The 21,534-nt window shown below is 42.9% G+C and overlaps 1 protein-coding gene across 1 annotated transcript in view; it reads right to left on the bottom strand.

Annotated features, from left to right (window-relative positions):
- Nucleotides 1–21,534, bottom strand: part of RANBP17 (RAN binding protein 17) — a 271,515-nt gene that overhangs the window by 207,093 nt on the left and 42,888 nt on the right. The window contains exons 10-14 of the mRNA XM_084825522.1: nt 20,451–20,597; nt 19,968–20,140; nt 19,332–19,525; nt 12,266–12,371; nt 1,368–1,503 (exon numbers count right to left, since the gene is read on the bottom strand). Coding sequence (XP_084681648.1) covers nt 1,368–1,503; nt 12,266–12,371; nt 19,332–19,525; nt 19,968–20,140; nt 20,451–20,597 — 756 coding nt within the window. The remainder of the gene's footprint in view (nt 1–1,367; nt 1,504–12,265; nt 12,372–19,331; nt 19,526–19,967; nt 20,141–20,450; nt 20,598–21,534) is intronic.

Here is a 21,534-nt window from a genome sequence, read left to right as displayed (position 1 = left end):
AATGACAGAAATAAACGAGTTAGTGGGGAACAAACTGCAAGCTAGACAAGGTCGGAACGCTGATTACAGCTAGTCTTCAAGTAAGGAAGCTTTACACAAAGAAGAGGATATAGTTTATTACTTTAACATTTCAAACCTAAAACATGATTACAGCAACTGAAATCAGAATCAGGGATAGGGAGGTAAGAGGAGACATCCACAAAGTACACAACTCTGATTTTTGTTGCTAGAAAGAGTAAAAAAATAAATACCTCTAAAAATATGGTATAGATTCAAACGGGACAATAAAAATCTTGACTTACCAGAGAGCATGATTACTGTACTACATATATTAAAAACAAAACCTTTTATCACTGCCATCTTGCTAAATATTTGCTTGGAGCTCAAACAAAATTCTTTCAGTCTTCTCAGTATCATCTGATGAGCTCTTTATAACATCTATATTATGTGTGTCCCCTAAAGTTAGGGTGAATTAATGACTTTTCCCGTAAATAATGCATCTTACTTTTCCCCCCTCTCTATTTAAATGCAAAAAAAAGCCAAGTATTGTGAGAAATACAGTAGAAATTGCATAAATGAGTAACTGTCAAAAGGACAGAACTATTAAAAGAATAAATCTTGCATACCCAGCTGTGAAATATAATACAGTAGAGCAAACCCTGTTAAATGCTTGATATAGAAGACAAAATGCAGTGTAATCTCAAACTGTTTAATGAATACAACTGTTGAAAATATGAAGTCCTTGCATACAGCACATTGAAATGAATCTGACTGCAGATACACAAAAGATGCCAACAAATAGATAAATATCCCTCCAGCACACTCATCCACAGACTAGTCATACCAGTTCGGCAATCTGTCAGCCGTTTAACTGTGTACATAGAGGTCCTTCATCCAAACAGCTTCTCCATTCCTTTCAGTGAACTAAGTAGATTATTCATCCAGGTCATCTCCCTCCACTGAGCTCTGAATCAGGATTAACATTTTTAATCTGCTCTACATCACATTTAATGGGGGATATCCAATACTCCTGCTGCACTCCCACTGGTCCCACTGTGCTCACGGGGGCTGCTGCTTGCACAACAGAAACTAGCACTTCCAACAGTAATCCTGGAAATGAGCAGAAATGCTCATTTCCAGATCGGGGCAGGTCAGCGGTGCGCCCTTCTGCAAGCTCCATTGACTTGCCCTGTTCTGGAAATGACTGTTTTGCTCATTTCCAATTCCTGCAGGATCCACTAGCTTCCCGTTGCATTAGCAGTGGGTTCTGCTAATACACAGGCAGCATTGGATACTGCCCATTGACAAATACATCAGCTTCTCTATTTAAAATAATGTTGTACAAGTAGCTTAGGGAAAACACCTACCTTTGAGGTGCGCTGGAGTTGATCTCCTACATATGTTTTACGGAACTGGTCCAAAAACCAGAGTATTGCAAGTTCCACTTTCTCGTTGCTACAGCGTGGTAACTGGGCATCCATCAAAGAAATTAGCTGAAAGACTCTGAAATAAGTGAAAGTCTATAAGATGTTTTTTACCCCTGACTTTAAGGGGGGAAAAGTATATTCTGGCAAATTCAGAGATGCATCAGCCATTAAAATAGCTAAGCATACTTTCTTCACATGCTCTTAAAAGGCTATCTTAAATCAAATAAGTTTTAAAAGTTCTAATTATATTAGATCTACAAAGTATCAGGACCTGAATTACAAAATATTTAGGACCTAGATGTCCTCTGTTCCATTTTTATTTTTATTTTAAATTAGTACAAATCGTTTATAATGTTTATATAACCAAGTATAACTTGGTTCAGTTTTTGTTGCAGCTCAATGAATAAACACCATTCCCCTACAAATCTGCTTGGCCAGCAGCTGAGAGGGGCAGATCTGACTGTTACTGTGCAATTTTAGAAAGTAGATAATGATCAAAGTATAGAAGCCAACAAAGCCAAGAACAACGGTCCAAGAGGGAAAAGAGAAATACAACAAAGGATTTACACAACACAGAAGAAACTGAAGTGCTGACTAGGGTACGAGTATCACTGTAAAACAAATAGGGGTGCTACCTGTTCCCAGCCAGCCATAGGGCTACCAATTTTTAGATGCTAGATAAGGCATTAAGAACGTCTGCAAACCTGCTATACTAGCAACTAGGCCTCTATTTCACCAATACCTCTATAAAATGACACACTTGCTATTGATGCCATTCCTTGCAAGGCATTCAGGCCCTTCGATGCTAGGATCCGTGTATAGATCACCTAGTGTGCTTGCTTCCATGAGTACAACCAAAGCTGCCATGCATGTCAGAACGTTGCAATGAAGTTGGTAGAACATGGCAACTTAAGTTATTGCTTCTTAAAAGGCAATCTTTTGCCTTCACAATTACAAAGAGATTTTGTAATTGTGATCTTTTGTAAGAGAGAGCTTCGGCTATTGGGCGGTATAGAAATGAAATAAATAAATAAATAAATAAATAAATTTGAAAACATGGAAGCAGTGGTTGCTAAACATCACAGCATTCTGGTGGTGAAGCTTTTAAGTAGTGCATGACTCCCTCATGACTTCCAATCTTTTCCTGTAACAACGCACCATTATCACTCCACTTGCCACTACACAAGTTGGGTTGGATCCAGATTTAGGTGTGTGCGACTCAGCTAAAGGAAGTGGACACTTTCTGTTAGCCCTGGTTCTGTGGGCCCACGGAGAACAGATCCCTGATCCAACCATTTTTATTGTATTAAAATCTGGTATAGGGTACAACAGCCTTCCCCAACCTGGAGCCTTCCAGATATGTTGGACTACAACTCCCATGACCCCCACAAGGATGGCCATTGGCCCTGAAGGTTGGAGGTGATGGGAATTGAACCCAACACATCTGGAGGGCACCAGATTGGGGAAGGCTGGCACAGAGGCTAAGAGACTGAATTCAAAATCAGGACATCACTGGTTTGAATCTAATCTTGGCCTCACCCCCTCCTTTAATTTGCAATATGGGGATAATAATACTGACCAACTTTAGAGTACTTTTGTGATAATAAGATAATGTACATGAAGCTCTCTGGATGTTCTGAAAACGTTATTACCATCAGTAGTATAACTTTTTAAAAGTTGGTGTAGAATATCAAATTCTCTGATGCAGAATTTCTCTTACTGAAGGGCAAATAGATAGACAGATAGATGGTTGGTCCTTTTGCACCAGTAATTAAAGTAGCTAAACATACTTTATTCCCACACTAACCCTGTTCACATGACATGACAGCCCACCATGGCTTGATTTAGCCATGGGGCTCTCCTGTCAGACACCCATAGGTGCCCTTTTTGCACCTGCAGGTGCCCCTGCTTGCCATGTTGTGAGAGCCTGGTGCCATGGGTTGTTTGAGTGGGTAGACAACCCGCAAATAACCCTAAACAAGCAATGATTATTTGAGAGTTGTCTACCCCGTCAAGCAACCCACACCGCTAGGTTTGCATGACACGGCAAGCTACACGCATGATGCCACCACCGCTTGCATATTCAAAATTGCAGCCGATGCATTCCACTACAGCCCCACGGGGAGATTAATCCATGGTGGCTTAGTGTTGTGTGTGAACAGCCCCGCTTTCTTAAAAGCTACAACTGCCTACCCACATACAGTTTAAGAACAACAAAAAAGGCCTTCTTAAATCAAAGGAGTTTTAAAAAGTACTAGTTATATTATACAAAGTAATGTTTAGAAGCTAACATTCTGTTCAGTTTTTATTTTTGCTATTTTAAATGAGCAGTACGAATTTATATCATTTACATAAACATATAATTTAGTGTGTGTACCAGGGTTCCTCCTCATGTAAACTCTATCCATCCACCTGTTTAAATCTGCATATGGATCACAATCTAAAGCAGCAATATGAATGTGCGCAGCAGAACCAGAGCTGTGTTTGATGGTGGCATACAGTGGTTTCTGTGGCTGAAAAGAAAAGCCACATTTTAAACTCTCCTATCCTGTTAGGTGGGGTGGGGGGGACTCTATTAGCTTCTGCCAAGCACAGGGTCCCCTCCGAAGAGGCATGTAACAAAGCAATTTAAACAAATACAATTTAAAAAAAACTAATGAACATATAAAAATAAAAAAGTTTGAGTACATCAAAATAAAATTAAATAAAATTATTCATGGTATCAAGAAAATGGGAAATGTTCTTCTGCCTCTCTCATAATACTAGGACCTGAGATCATCCAATGAACCTGAACGGTGGGAGAGTCCGGACAGAAAAAATGAGGTCCTTTATCACCCAGCACATAGTTAAGCTCTGGATATTCGTTACCAGATGATGTGGTGATGGCCACCATATTAGAAGGCTATAAAAGGGGATTAGACAAATTCATAGAAGATAATGCTATCTTCCACCACTGAATACCAGTTGCTGGACAACACAAGCAGGAGGGTGATATTGTGCCACTGTTCTGCTTGTGGGCCTCCAAGAGGCATCTGGTAGGCCACTGTGGGAACAGAATGCTGGACTAGATAGGCCTTTGGTCTGATCCAGCAGGGCTCTTCTTATATTCTTAAAACCAAAAACAAAACCAGGCAACAGCACCAACAGTACAGTACACACAACAACAAGGGAGGACAAATTAACCAATACAAAAGGTGCATCGGAATAAGATATGCCTTGCCGAGTGCCAAAAATAACAGAAAAAGGATCTATTAGCCTTCCGGGAATGTCCACAGTTTGGGTGCTGCAACTGAGAAGGCCCTTTCTCAGCACTGGCAGAGAGACATATACAACTCACCCTAATAATGAGAAGTCTGCCCTAACAACCGGGGCCAATGGAACTCCCACTACCACAGGCTGAGGAGTGCCTCGGCTAGCAACATGCCCTGAAAGCAGGAAAGGAAGAAAAGCTCCATAGTCTGTTTCACCTGTGGGAAGGAGGGGCATGTCAAGTGGGACTGTCCCCTCATGGAATATGCCTACATAGATGCTTGGTATACGGCTCAGGTGAGTCCCCAACCTAAATGCGCATGGATAGTACCTGCTTGGGTAGGTGGGAGAGCCGTCGAGGGGTTGCTAGATACAGGCTGTAGCTGAACATAGAAGAATAGAGGAGCCCCACTCAGTGAGATCTTTATGATCTGTTGCATACATGGGGATGTGAAATCCTATACTACTAGGTGGGCCAAGACAGAGGTGGATGGACACACCCACCTGCTTAGGGTGGGGGATGTTCCCAGCCTAGCCTATGGTCTGGTGATCAGAAGAGATTGGCTTGAGAAATTAGTGGAACAAATTTCCCCTGCACCTGTTCCGGCAGGAGAAGGGTTGGGAGCAGGTTTTTTGGAAGACATTCCAGGTCCCAGTTGGCCCTACTCCAACAAAACAATTCTACCCTGGCGCCTGCATTAGCATAAGCTCAGCCTGCAGCAGGGGAAGCTACTCCTAAAGGACTGGGGCCATATTTTGAACTTGATGGTGACAGATTGTACCAAGTAGTCCCTTCTAGGGAAAACAGCCCTGAGCTAAGACAGTTAGTGGTGCCCGAGCCATTAAGGCCCACGTTAATGAGGTTGTCACACGATATACCAGCATCTCGTCATTTAGCTGTTGACAGAACTATAGAAAGGCTAACTCGAAGGTTCTATTGGTTCTATATACAAACAAGTCTGTAGGTATTGTGTATCATGCCTGGACTGCCAAAAGGCACAAGGCCAGGGGGGTCCAATGGGACCTTTGATCCCCCTTCCCATTATGTCAGAGCCATTTGAACAGATAGGCATAGATATAGTGGGGCCCCTTGAACCAACATCCAAAGTGCATATGTACATCTTAGTTGTAATCAACTATGCCACAAGATACCCAGAAGTCATTCCCTTACAGTCAACCACAGTTAGGGTGCTAGCACATGAATTATTACTAATTTTTTCAAGGGTGGGTTTTCCTAAGGAAGTCCTAACAGATCAAAGGACAAATTTTATGAGTCTGGTGCTTAGGCAAGTGTGGAAGATTAACCCTCTCCACACCTCTGTTTACCACACACAGACTAATGGCTTGGTGTAGAGCTTCAACAAAACACTTAAGATGTTTTTAAAAAAAGGGTAGCTGCTTATCCACGCCAATGGCACCTATTGCTCAGACCCCTGATGTTCAAAGTCCGAGAAGTGCCCACACTTCAATGGGATTTTCCCCTTTTGAGCTCCTGTATGGGCATCACCCACAGGGCATCCTAGACTTAGTGAAAGGAGGGTGGGAAACGAGCCCTCCAGGATCCAGATCTACTCTACAATATGTTCTGGAGATGAGGCAACACCTTAAGAGATATATCCCAGAGAGCTACCACCCACCTCCATCAAGCTCAACAAGAACAGGCCTGCTATTATTATTGAAAGGGGCGGCTCCGGGAGTTCAAGCCAGAGCAGAGGGTGTTTTACTCCTTCCAACAGGTAGTGGTAAACTCTTTGCCCAATGACAAGGACCTTATGAAGTGGTGCATCGGGTTGGGCCTGTAGATTATGAAATATGTTTGACCAACAAAAGGAATTCTACCGAACTGCTGAATGTGCTGAAGAATGGATGGGGCCCTAATCAAGGGTAGCACACACCAACCGCACTTTGTCACTAAGACCTCATTTGTCAACCCCACAGGTAGAACAGGTAAGACAATTAGAAGAGGGTTTTTTAGGTATTTTTTTCAGAATTAACAGGGTGCACTCAAGTATTCCCCTTCATGGATCACTGCCTTGATGTGGCGAAGGGGCTTGCGTAACTCAGTGAAGCCATAAGCTATGCCGTGCAGGGCCACCCAAGACGGACAGGTCATGGCAGAGAGTTCTGACAAAATGTGGTCCACTGGAGAAGGAAATGGCAACCCACTCCAGTATTCTTGCCAAGAAAACCCCATGGAACGTATCACAAGGCTAAAAGAGATGATGCTGGAAGATGAGCCCCTCAGGTCGGAAGGTGTCCAATATACTACTGGGGAAGAGCAGAGTGCATTTCCAAGTAGCGCCAGAAAGAGTGAAGCAGTTGGGCCAAAGCCGAAAGGACACTCAGCTGTGGATGTGTCTGGTGGTAAAAGAAAATCCGATGCTGTAAAGAACAATATTGTTTAAGAACCTGGATCAAGGTAAGCTGGAGGTGGTCAAACATGAGATGGCAAGACTGAACATCGACATCTTGGGAATCAGCAAACTAAAATGGACAGGCATGGGCGAATTTAATTCAAGTGACCATCATATCTACTACTGTGGGCAAGAATCCCTTAGAAGAAATGGAGTAGCACTCATAGTCAACAAAAGGGTGGGAAAAGCAGTACTGGGGTACAATCTCAAAAATGACAGAATGATCTCAGTACGAATCCAAGGCAAACCATTCAACATCACAGTAATTCAAGTCTATGCCCCAACCACTGAGGCCGAAGAAGCTGAGGTTGATCAGTTCTATGAAGACCTACAACACCTTCTAGAACTAACACCAAAAAAAGATGTCCTCTTCATCATAGGGGACTGGAATGCTAAAGTAGGAAGTCAAGAAATCACCGGGATAACAGGCAGGCATGGCCTTGGTGTACAAAATGAAGCAGGACAAAAGCTAGTAGAGTTTTGCCAAGAGAACACGCTGATCATAGCAAACACGCTTTTCCAACAGCACAAGAGGAGACTCTACACATGGACATCACCAGATGGTCAATATTGGAATCAGATTGATTATGTCCTTTGCAGCCAAAGATGGAGAAGCTCTATACAGTCAGAAAAAACAAGACCTGGAGCTGACTGTGGCTCAGATCATGAGCTGCTTCTTGCAAAATTTCGGCTTAAATTGAAGACCGTAGGGAAAACCACTAAACCATTCAGGTATGACCTCAATCATATCCCTTATGAATGTACAGTGGAGGTGAGGAATAGATTTCAGGGATTAGACCTGATAGACAGAGTGCCTGAGGAACTATGGACGGAGGCCCGTAACATTGTTCAGGAGGCAGCAACGAAATCCATCCCAAAGAAAAAGAAATGCAAGAAAGCAAAGTGGCTGTCTGATGAGGCTTTACAAGTAGCTCACGAAAGAAGGGAAGCGAAAAGCAAGGGAGAAAGGGGAAGATATACCCAACTGAATGCAGAGTTCCAGAGAATAGCAAGGAGAGACTAGAAGGCCTTCTTAAATGAACAATGCAAAGAAATTGAGGAAAACAATAGAATGGGAAAGACTAGAGATCTTTTCAAGAAAATCAGAGATCTCTAGGGAACGTTTTGTGCAAAGATGGGCATGATAAAGGACAAAGAAGGCAGGGACTCAACAGAAGCAGATGAGATTAAGAAGAGGTGGAAAGAATACACAGAAGAACTATACAGGAAAGAACTTAATGTCCCTGATAGCCATGATAGTGCAGTCACTGAACTTGAGCCGGACATCCTAGAGAGTGAAGTCAAGTGGGCCTTAGGAAGCATTAGTAACAACAAAGCTAGCGGAGATGACAGTATTCCAGCTGAGCTATTTAAAATCCTAAAAGATGATGCTGTTAAAGTGCTGCGCTCAATATGCCAACAAATTTGGAACACTCAACAGTGGCCACAAGACTGGAAAAGGTCAGTTTACATTCCAATTCCAAAGAAGGGCAACGCCAAAGAGTGTTCAAACTACCGCACAACTGCGCTCATTTCACATGCCAGCAAGGTTATGCTCAAAATCCCACAAGCTAGGCTTCAGCAGTATGCGAACCGAGAACTACCAGAAGTACAAGATGGGTTTCGAAGAGGCAGAGGAACTAGAGATCAAATCGCCAGCATTCGCTGGATCATGGAGAAAGCAAGAGAATTCCAGAAAAACGTCTATTTCTGCTTCATTGACTACGCTAAAGCCTTTGATTGTGTGGATCACAACAAACTGTGGCAAATTCTTAAAGTGATGGGAGTACCAGACCACCTTACCTGTCTCCTGAGAAACCTGTACGAGGGTCAAGAAGCAATAGTAAGAACCAGACATGGAACAACCGATTGGTTCAAAATTGGGAAAGGAGTACGACAAGGCTGCATATTGTCGCCCTGCTTATTTAACTTATATGCAGAGTACATCATGAGAAACACCGGGTTGGATGAATCACAGGTCGGAATTAAGATTGCTGGGAGAATTATCAACAACCTCCGATATGCAGACGATACCACCCTAATGGCAGAAAGCGAAGAGGATCTAAAGAGCCTCTTGTTGAGGGTGAAAGTGGAGAGTGCAAAAGCTGGTTTGAAACTCAACATTAAAAAAAGCTAAGATCATGGCATCTGGCCCCATCACTTCCTGGCATATAGAAGGGGAAGAAATGGAAGCAGTGACAGATTTTATTTTCTTGGGCTCCAAGATCACCGCAGACGGTGACTGTAGCCATGAAATTAAAAGATGCTTGCTCCTTGGGAGGAAAGCTATGGCAAACCTAGACAGCATAGTAAGAAGCAGAGACATCACCTTGCCGACAAAGGTCCGCCTAATCAAAGCTATGGTTTTCCCAGTAGTAATGTATGGCTGTGAGAGCTGGACTATAAGGAAGGCTGAGCGCCGAAGAATTGATGCTTTCGAACTGTGGTGCTGGAGAAGACTCTTACGAGTCCCCTGGACTGCAAGGAGGTCAAATCAGTCCATCCTAAAGGAAATCAACCCTGAGTGCTCATTGGAAGGACAGATCCTGAAGCTGAAGCTCAAATATTTTGGCCACCTAATGCGAAGAGAAAACTCTCTGGAAAAGACCCTGATGCTGGGAAAGACTGAAGGCAAAAGGAGAAGGGGACGGCAGAGGATGAGATGGCTAGAAAGCATCACCGATGCAATGAATATGAACTTGAGCACGCTCCGGGAGAGAGCGCAGGACAGGAAGGCCTGGCGTGCTATGGTCCATGGGGTCACAAAGAGTCGGACACGACTGAACGACTGAACAACAACAACAACTCAAGTACTGTCCCATCACATTGAGGCACAACCCAGGACTATAGTGTGGGTCCCCGCACACCCATACCCTCATAAGGTAAAACAAGTGGTGACAGAAGAGGTCAAAAATATGCTCCAGCTGGGGGTAATAGGAGAGTCAATCAGCCCTTGGTGGTGCCAACCTGTGTTAGTTCCCAAACCTGATTTCCAAAAAGTTAATTCTGTTTCTAAATTTGACGCATATCCCATGCCTCGAGTGGATGATTGTTAAAATTATGAGGACAGGCTGCCTTTCTGTCTACCTTGGATCTTACCAAAGGGTACTGGCAAATACCATTGACACCCTCCTCCAAAGACTGCTTTCCCTACTCCCCTAGGGCTGTTTCAATTCAACTACATGCGATTTGGATTACACAGGGTGGGCACCACCTTCCAGCGACTCTTGGATAAGGTGTTGGGACACTTATGCTATTGTGCTGCGTAACACATTGATGATATAATAGTGTTCAGTCAAACCTGGGAGGAGCATCTTACCCATTTATCCCAGGTCCTGTTGGCACTAAGACAGGTGGGCCTAACAGCCAACGGGCAAAACTGTTGGATAGCCTGTAAAGAAGTCCACTATCTGGAACATGTAGTCAGGGAAGCTTGCATTGTGCTAGAGAAAATTGAGGCCCTTAGTAAATGGCCTAGACCCAGGAGTAAGAGGGAAGTACAACAATTTCTTGGCTTGACGAGTTATTATTGGAGGATCGTTCCCCATTTTTCATCTAGAGTGGCCCGCTTGAAGGATTTGACTAAAAAGAATCGACCTCATCAGCCAAAGTGGTCACAAGAAGCAGAACTAGCCTTTCAGGACCTGAAGGCTCATCTGCTTGAATCACCAGTCCTTAGGTCTCCCGATTTTTCCCAGCCATTTGTTTTACAAACAGATGCCTCATGCATTGGTTTAGGGGCTGTGTTGGCACAAGGCAAGGGTGATAACAAACATCCTATATTGTATCTATGTTGAAAACTGAATCCCCATGAGAAAAAATACTCTACCATTAAAAGGGAGGCTCTAGCGGTCAAATGGGCAGTGTTAACACTCCATCACTTTCTCTGGGGTAACTCCTTTACACTAGTAACTGACCATGCCTCCTTAAAGTGGCTAAATCGCATGAAAGATGACAGTCCCCGTTTGACCTGCTGGTATTTAGCATTGCAACCTTATGCCTTCACAGTACAATACAGGTATGGTCGGCATCATGTTAATGTGGATTTTTTTTCCCCTGTCATGGCCCATGGCACAATGGGCAAGATGGCAACCCCCTCTTGGGCCGGGGGATATGTGAGGAATCAGAGGGGTTGCCATGTCTTACCCAGAATACTGCAGTCCCATCACAGCATTGCCAGGGTGCCCCTCCCCCTTCCAAATGCTGGGCTCAAGGAGAGCGGCTGTGCCGGGGCCGCAGCGAGCAGCAGCAGCGCAAAGGAATAGCAACACCAGCCTGCACATGCTCAAGGCTTGTGCTAATTCCTGTGATAAGATTCACCTGGAAGAGGGAGAGGGTGAAGGGTTTTGTGAACCGCCCAGAGAGCTTCGGCTATTGGGCGGTATAGAAATGAAATAAATAAATAAAACAAATAAAATAAGGGGGGGTGGGCAGACACTTGAAAAAAAGCAGGAGAAAGCAATAGAGAGGGAGGAGGTGGAGAGGAGACGTGGAGACAAACAAAGACCCCCGACAGCAGGGGAGAGAGATGCAAGCCAGGAGCTAGGAATAGCGTTTTACCTGAGAAATGCCAAACTCCGCTCCTCAGGGGCTGCCTAATCTATTGGGGAGAGGAGAGGTCTACCCCCCTTCCTCCATTGCCCCTATAAGAGCAAGCTCCAAAAAGGCTGCACTAGACTTTCCTGCTCAAGACTGCAGGAGTCAGCATTTTCCCCAGGAAAGGTACTGGGATGCAACAGCAGAGACAGATTTAGCAGCTGTGGGTGATGCATTTGGCAGAGCCAAACTGTGGGGGGATTATTTATCTGCCCGGGGTCGGTCCCTGCCATAGGTGAAGGTGGAGAGAATTCGCCTAATGAATGAGCAATTCCCCAATTGGTTTACGTTCTGTTTGAAGACTATCAGTGTTGTAACTAGGAGAGTCTTTCTTATTAAACTTTTGAGTTAAAGCATATTTCTAGCTGCTGTGTCTCTGATGGAGTCAATGGACCAAGGAGGTTTTGAGGTGCCTTTGCCTCCAGACTCGCTCACACCTCCCAAAAAAATGTCCTGCTGTACCAAGCTAATTTTTAAAGTGATTCATCCAAAAAATAAGATATTTTAATTTTATCTACATTAGTTTTCACTCATAAAACATACGTTTCAATTTCTATGATTGTAAAGACACACACTTACCGACACGATAATTCACCATCCATGGCATCATGCTCGTCAGTACTGGTATATGTTAATCTACCTCCTACAACAGTTCCAACAAGATATACAAGCCACGCCAAGCATCCTGGCATGGAGGCAGGAGGAGGAGAAAGAAAAACAAAAAAAGAATTTACGTTACAATTCCATAATATATCTGAACATTTTCCAGCCTGTTCTCTGCTAATGTTTACTGATAAATTATGGAAATGAGGGAGAAATCAGATCATTTATTGAGGATGTTTGGCAATTCTTGTAATTAACTAGTGAACGATTGTGTAATACAGCTTTGTTTTCAACATCCATACCCATGCTAACACGTGTCTCACCTTTTCTAGGAAGAAGGAAATGGGAATGGAACTTGGGCTTTGAGATTTACTGATAAATTATTGATATTGCCTAATGTTTTCCACTGCCCTTCTAAAATGTTAAGAATTACTGGTAAATGTCAATGTTCACCAGTTTCTGATATTTATCATAACATATTAATCAGCTGAGGCAGTTAATTCCAGGATTAAGATTGAAATTTGCTTTGTTATAAACAATAGTGTGGTATACTCAGCCCAGGTACTATAAAGTCATTTCTTTTCATGACAACATTCTAACTGATTCAACAGAATTTAAAAGAAACTCTCCCAACTGATTCTGGTGAATCTTTTGTTTTTCCAGAATTAATCCATTAACATTAATTAATGTGGCAGGACAATAACCTTGCAGACCTCAAATCATTTCAATCTAGCTTCCAGACTGATTGCGGGAAGGTGAAGGCCTTTGCAGCTTCAACGAATGACCTTTACCTGGAGATCAACAAAGGGAATACCTCTCTCCTGATCTTGGCTGGATCTCTCAGCTGTTTTTGATAGTATGGACCACACTATTCTTTTGAGCCATTTTGAACATTTGACAAGTGTAAGGGATTCCATTGTTTATGGAATGGTTCAATTCTTTATATTCTATAGGACACAGAGAGCAATCACTGAAAAACAGTGTGTCTGCCTCATGGAAACTGTTGTGTGAGCTAAGATCAGGGCTATTTTTCTTTTTGACTGAGGATCCAGGAGCTGCCATCTCTGTCCTGATGGAGTGCCTGGAAGCTCTGGTCAAGTGCATCAGGGTGAATAAACTAAAACTGGATCCAAACAAGAGAGAAGTGATACTCGTAGGGAATGCCCATGGTCTGCAGAGAATTAGTTTACCTGTGATAGACAAGGCATGCTCTGCTCTCCCCCTCCAGTGTGGCGAGTTCAGAAGCGTTCACTGCCATTATAGGATAGCCACAGTTTGCTATGATACCCAAACCTGGACGGACTGCAGTTAAACTCAACTGGCTAGTGGAAACAAGCCAACTTCAAACTACAGTTTATGAAGTTGGCTTGTTTTCATTAACCATAGTTAAGATTAATCACAGTTTAGTGTTGGAATGACATACAAAACTGCCCTGCAATTAATCTAAAATGGAAGCAGAAGCTTCCAATAATTTCCTTGTGGCCTCACCAGAGGAAAGGGGAGCAGAGGTGGAGCATGCATGCTCGAGGCTCACCTATGCTTATGAAGTGAGGAACAGAGCCTCCACATTGGCCTGGTTCAGACATAATGTTAAACTATAGTCTGAACCAGGCCAGTGTGGAGGCTCTGTTCCTAAGGGCTGACATGGCTATGCTGATACATGCTTCTGTAAGTACAAGGCTTGATTACTGCAATACACTCCACCTGGGACCGTCCTTTTAAGATGACTTAGAATGTTTGACTGGTGCATCTCCCGACCAGTGTTGGGAGATGCATTCATATTTAATCAGTTTGGTGCCAACTACATTGGTGCTGGTCTTAACCTTTAAAGTCTTACAAATCCTGCAACCCACATACCTATCAGATCACCAATCCCTATGGGAGCACACATCAGCTGATATCGGGTCAGCAGGCACAATTTGCTGGTCTATCCGTCCATCAGATTTAGGACAGAAGCAATTAGAAGCAGGATCTTTACTGTGGTAGCTCCTAAGTTCTAGAACAACCTGCCGGAGGTTAGGAAATCCATACCCGTATTACGGTTTTTTAAGGGCTGTAAAACTCTCTTCCTCAGCAGCCATTGGATGATTTAATGAGTTCTACATTTTGAAGAAGAAAGAATCTAATTTTGCAATCCCAATATTATTATATATTTGGTTGCTGTCATTAAAGCAGACTCTGACAGGGTTCCGACGGAGATATTTAGCTCACAATGAGCCGCGGCGCCCATGGGTCTAGGTTGCATATCCAACCCGCTCTCAGGGGTTGCCATGTCAGGTGGTTATGCAAGGGTTAAACAACAGGCCATGTATCATGCAAGGGTTGTTCAACCCATGCTCACCAGGTTCCCACAAGCGGTGGTTGCATATTCAAAATGGCAGCTGCACACACCCTACACACACTGCAGCCTCACAGAGGGTGAGCTGTCATGTCACGTGAACAGCCGCTCTGTAATCAAATGCTTATCTTTTAAAAACACATCAATATTTAACAATTAAGTATGATTTCACAGTGCTAAGGCCAGCATCACCATAACTGAATGTCTAAATACTGGCAAGACTGAAATGTAAAAAGCCATAATATGGATTGATAACCTCCTCAAAATTCCAGATTAAATTCAGAAGTACCTTTGTCAGCACACAAGGTATTTGGCTAATAGTCTCGAGCTGGTCCCTATCCACAAAAAATAGAATTCATTTTCCATCAAAATTCTCTGTGCTTACTTCCTCTACTGAAAACATTCAGTATTGTTGCTTTTCCAGCTGCTTCAAGAGAATATTTTTTCTTTACCAAAATAATTATTGCTGTAATAATCTGTAATTATGTTTTATAACAGCAATAATCCCAAAGAAATCAGTCATTACCATAGATCACAAGTAATCGTTAACTACTGTTAATGACCCATTTCTTGGGGATTATTGTTTTAGTAAACCATGACTGCATCACAATCGATACAGAGAGCAAGACAATATAATAAAATGAGGTCTTAATATTATATTAACTTATTTTGTAACATTAAAAGCCATTAAACATCGAAATTAAAGTGTGTATAACTAGGGGAGGTAACATTTATTGTTCTGTGCTAACAGAAATGTTTAGTCCACAGAAAAGAAAGTGAATATTATATAAAGAGTCATACAAAAATAAAGTACTGCCATTGTTCCTTGCAAGAAAAACATGATTCAAAACCACTGACCTACAGAAGTTTTTTGAGAATAGCTAACCGCTTTGATCATATAGCTTTGGGTACAAAATATCCGACACCCTTAATTTCAAAAGATGCATCTTCTGTTTTAATTATGGTCATCTCTATATTGCTTTATGAGCATTAAAAGAACTTTGCACACATTACCAACAACGCTGTAAATTAGGTCAGCGTTATTATCTGGTTACTGCAGATGGTAGTGGTGGTTTGAAGCTGAGACAGTGACTTAAATAAGGCCACCTAGTAAAGATGAGCATGCATGTTTATGTAGTGGCACAGTGACCAAAGCCACATAATAAACCAACAGCTTTTCAAAGGTTGTTTAACCGCCAAATGACCCTCAGTGGCCGGCTTCACACGACACAGCAACCGCTGAGCAGGGGTTGCATATTCAAAATGTCACCTGGCACACACCACGGCTCAACACTGGTTAAACAACCCCCAATGAGCCCGGCGTGTCATGCGAACCAGGTCACTCAGTAACATAACACACCTGCCTTCCTTTAATTCTCGATTAGGGAGTTTAAGGCCCTCTGTCCAATACCTCTACTAGGCATTTCCAGATACATTATAGCATCTTGCAGCAAAACACAACATGTTTGTTGAATATGAACGTTCCATGACAGCAATTCAGCCAGTTGCTGTCACAGGCAACTTTGCCTTTTGGCCTTCATTGCTTCCTTGGATTTTGCCAGGCCACACTGGCACTGGCATTTGCACTGGGAGACCCAGCCAAATACGTTGGAAGGAGGGGCCATAGCTCAGTTATAGAACACTGCATCTCTAGTTTAGAGGTTTCAGATAACATATGCTAGGAAGCCAAAGCTCTGCCTGAGACCAACAATACTATGGGCCAGTTCACACAATCACTGTGGGTTAAACAAGCCATGGTCGCTTGTTTAAGCTGTGGTGTGTGCCAAGTGCTGTTTGCCTAATCACCCGCTCAACAACAGCCCATGGGTTATTTGAAGGTTGTTTCCCCATCCAACAAACCATGCTGCCTGGGTTCAGATGACACAACAAGCTGTGTCCAGGCAGTGATTCGGCAAATGGCGGCCAGCACACACCCAAGCTTAAAACATGCTTGTTTAACTCATGGTGATAGCACGAGCCAGGTCTATGTCTGGCCTAGGGACCAAAGGCCTGACTCAATGTAAGGCAGCTTCATATGTTCATGGGGTAGAAAGACAGAATTGTTAAAAAGAACATGACTTGCTGAGGACAAATAGCATGGCTTCTACAAACGGAATTTATCTCTCACCAAATTTGGAATGGAGAAACAGAATCAAAACCAATAAAAGTACAACAATTAATAAAACACAAACCCAGCCCATCATCTCGCTTTCTTTGGCCCTCTTGACTTTGGGTTCAGACAACATGATAACCGCGATGGGTTAATTAACCCACGATGTTTTATTTAACCCATCATGGGTTATCGTGTCATCTGTCGTGATTTTACCCACGACGGCTTAATCGACCAAAATAACCCACACTAATAACCCACGGTCTGCAGTAGGGTTTATTTAACCCATTGTGGGTTACTGTGTCGTCTGGCAGTCACTGTGAGTTATTTTGGCTGATCAGAGACCTGTACTGCAAGACCGGTCAAAACTGCTGCCGCTCTACTCATTGCAGCAATAGAGGCTGGGCTGAGGGCTATAGATAGCTAAAGTGTTTTAACAATGAAGCAAAAATGCGCCTCCCCCTGGAATACTGGCTTGTCATTAGGAAAAGCCTGTATTCCGGTGGGGGGGAGGGGGCATTTTTGCTTGATCACTAAAGCTCTAAAGCACTTTAGCCATCTATAGCCTTCAGCCCAGCCTCTGTTTCAGAAATGCAAAAATAAGCTAAGGGCTATAGATCTCTTTAGGGCTTTAGCACCTTAGCGATGAAGTGAAAATGCCCCCCCCCCCCCGAATACAGGGTTGTCATTAGGAGATCCCAAATGCACCAAAAATGGGGTTTGTGGCAATAAAAGCTGGGGAGATTGAAGGATTGGGAGAAAACTTTACAAACAGCCTTCTCCACTGAGGAGGTACCAATCTGCCAGCCAAACCCAGCACAATCGCTCACCCAGCAGCAAAGATCCCAAGTGCTCAAAAAAGTAGTTTGTGGCAATAAAAGCTGGGGGAGGGGGCGGTATAGGAAGAAAAATTTACACAGCCTGTATTCGGGGAGGGGGGGCATTTTCACTTGGTTACAAAAGCACTGAAGGGCTTTAGCAATCTATAGCCCTCAGCCTATTTTTGCCCCAGAGTCAGTGCTGCAATAGAAGCTGGGCTGAGGGCTATAGCTCGCTAAAGCGCTTTAAGGATCAAGCTCACAGTAGCTTATTAGCCCATCATGGGCTATTGTAATGTCCAAACATGGCCTTTCTTTGCCCTTCACTGGTTCCTCCTTTATTTAACTGCCCATCTTCTCCTCAGGCTTCTGTGTCCTCCACTTATATTCCTGTTTCTTGGTCCACCGAGTCCTTTTCTGCCTTTCTACAGCTGACCTCTATGTTCCCTGTTCATTAGCTCTCTACCTCCTGAGACCCTTTTATCTCACTTTTCCTCCAAAGAGTTCAGGATTGTATACATGTCCCCATCCCTACCCCTTAAAAAAAAAATCCTCACAACAACCCTATGGGATAAGTAACGCTAAGAAAATGTAAACTAGTTATCCAGTAAGCTTTGTTGCCATGCAGGGATTTGATCCTGGGTCTCTGTCAGTCTAAGTCCAACACTTTAAACAATATACCACTCTAGCTCTCTATATTTAGATAGAAGCCAGGCATTTGATGAATTTCCAGCCTGTTACATATGGCTATTATTATCCTTTCAGGTCTGTAATTTTAATTTATTACAGGGATTTATATCCCACCCTTCGAAGAATTCCCAGGACAGCTATGCATGGCTACTCCTGTTGCTCACCCAGGGACCCTCCATGCACATGAATAGTTCAATTTGAGCTGAAGGGCACAATTGCTGGCCAACCTTTTGGATTACTTCAGTAGCAATGGAGTGGGGCTTAAACATGCAAATAGATAGGACGAGGAGAAGGCTGGTCTACTTGTTACTAAGAGCACTACTTCAATCTCAAGTGTACTGAATGCTGAAGCTTTGCGACATTTCCCCCATCCCATCCATTGCAGTTCCTAGGAAAGGGCATTTGAAACAGCAGTCAAGATTATAATTGTAAAAAAAAAAAAACTGGCACAATATTAACGCCACTCAATCAAGAAATGCATCAAAATACAGGATGTCATGCAAATATCAAAATTAACAAAAATGGAAGGGAAGGGTGGGGGGAAGGATTTTGTAAATATATGCTGCCCATTAATTGAATTTTGGAAATCGAATCAGAGTATTGATATAAACGGTTATAATGGCTTCTCAATTTTGTAATCCTTTATTTTTCTTCTGTATTTGTTGAAGCAAAGAAACTATTAAAATATTTATAAAAAAAAAAGGCAAGGTACTGGGGGCATTCTCCCAGGTAAAAAATCAGTTATTCCAAAACCTAGCATTCCTCACCCTCTGAAAATCCAGGTGGCATCACTCTTGTTGACAGAAACCTTCCATCAGAGGCTGGGGACAATTCTCCCTTCCCTCTGCAGCCCTCCACGCACCCTGAAATCTGCTCTTATCTCTGGGGGACCCCAAAGATCAGATTTGAAGAGGCAAGGGGGGGGGCAGGAGAAGGGGAACTTGCACTGCACAAGTGACATCTGCTTACCTAACACTGGATGTAGCCCTAAGCTGTTTCCAGCAAAGTGGTTCAGGAAGGAAAAATCAGATGTGCCAGACAGATAGTCGTGTGCACAATAAAATTGGAAAGATAATATATACTAACCTTCTTGAATTGAGGCTGCCAGGGGATTTCTACTAGAAGACTGCAACAACTTCTGATAGTTTTGTGCATTTTGGTCAAACAGCTGTACAAGAAGAGCACAAGTCTTTTCATATTCACATCTGCTAACTGTGCACAGTTGCTCCAGCTGCTGAAATACTGTGGCTGTATCATCCAAGGGATCATCCAAGCCATCTCTAGAATACATATTTAAAACGTAAAATCATTCTGTGCAAATTACATTCTGTACTATGCTTTGGTCTTACCGTATGAATTTAAGCATTTTGGCTTAGACTTTCAAGTCATTACCTAAGAACGATAAGCTGAAATCAAGCATAAAAACTTATCTGTAGAGTTCCTTCAAAAAACAACAAAACACAAAACATAGAGAAAGACAATGGAACTAAACAACTATGACCTGCAGCTTTGCATTTATTATTTTAGAAATACAACATGAGAAATAGCCCAAACTTAGATTGGAGCCAATTGATTTCAGTAGCATTTTTCTCCTTGAATGTGTATCATAAATGAACTCTATGCTGTTATCCTAATACAAGATAAATATACATGAAAAAGACAGCATGCTATCAAGTCTGAAACAGTACCACTCTACTCATGGAGAATACTACTCAATGTTACCTCATAACCATGGAGACAGATTCCAATCTAGAAGTAATATACGCCTTTGTGATCTCAGGTGCATATGTATCTAAGAGATGGGGTTCTGATGATTTAACAAAAGGCACCGAGGCAACCATTCTCTGCCAAAGAGTGAGCAAATAATGAACGCTGTTTGGTGCAAATTCCCAATGCTAGAAAGAAACAAAATGAGATTTTCATTAGAGTATGTTTTAGCCCAATGTGAGCAATTACAAACATTGCAATCTACACTACCACTGGTATTTATTATTTCTGTTCATGCTTCAGTTAGAACCAAAGCCCCATGACATTATGTAAAACTGTAGAAAGATATGGAGCCCAAAGCCAATGATCTCACAGAATAATGTTACTGGCACATGTAAGGTAACACTCACTTTCCATAAATCCATCACCATCCAAGCAATGTACCAAAAAACCCCATCCTTTTCATAATATCACAGAACACTTCTACCACTGCCTTACCTGTAAGCTAGTAATAGTGAAGCTGGCTATCAGTCTAATAACTTCTGGGTAATCTTTCACAACTACTAACTCCCCCAGTTGATAATTTGTCTTCAGTCGAGCCAAAAATCGACAGAATTCATGATAGTTACCAGGGTCAGATAAACCCTAAATTACACAAAAAAACACAAAGGATTTTCATGATTAGAGTCATTGTCTAATGGCTCACATACATAATTCTAAAATAGAAAGCATATAATTCTGCACAGGACAGTCAACCCAGAATGATCTGCGTCTCCTAAAAAGGATCCTGAAGGATTTAGAGGGGCAGTAAAGGCCATGATACAAAACAGAACAGGGACGTAACAACAGACTGCATATGGAACATATTTAGAAAAACCAAATGCTATTTTAAGAGAGCAAAAGAATTTGATAAGCAAAGCTGAGACACAGAGGAGGAGCTAAGTCCATGTGGTAGGTGATCAGGAAAAGGGCAACAGCAGTGCAGCAGGTGGCTGTCTCTTTGACTTCATGTTTAGTAAAGTACGTGTATGTCAGGGATGGGCAAGTTGTGGGCCTCCAGATGTTTTGGCTTGCAACTCCCATCAGCTCTATAGTGGCCAACGGTGGAGGCTGAAGCCCAAAACATCTGCAGAGCCACAAGTTGCCCAGCCCCGGTATGTATGCATGTGCCAACTGATGTTAAAGCAAAACAAACGGCAGAAGTCCTTCTAGTTGCAAATAATTTATTATCCTCCAAACCACAGGATTCCAGTGTGTTTCAACTTTAACACTCCTCAGGGTGGATTGATTTAAATCAAGGCAATTTAGGGCGCAATCCTATCAAGATAGGCGGCTGCCTCCAAACTCGGGGGCAACCACCTAGCCAAAGTGTGGCAGGAGAAGTGTGGAGGGGATTGTTCCCTCCACGCTCCTCCTGCTCTGCTTTTTCAGCTAGACAGCCGATTGCAGCTGTCTAGCCATGGGAGCACGGAGCAGGGAAGGAGGCTGCTGTACAACACATAGGATGTGTTGTGCAGGCAGCTACACTCTCCCCACCCAGGAACGCCCCCCCAGACACACCCCTTTCTGGCCACTCCACTCT

The sequence above is a fragment of the Heloderma suspectum genome, chromosome 1, assembly GCF_057233095.1.
Source record: "Heloderma suspectum isolate Gila_16-S chromosome 1, 16-S_ref, whole genome shotgun sequence".
NCBI lineage: Eukaryota > Metazoa > Chordata > Lepidosauria > Squamata > Helodermatidae > Heloderma > Heloderma suspectum.
This window is presented reverse-complemented; position numbering and strand designations above follow the sequence as displayed.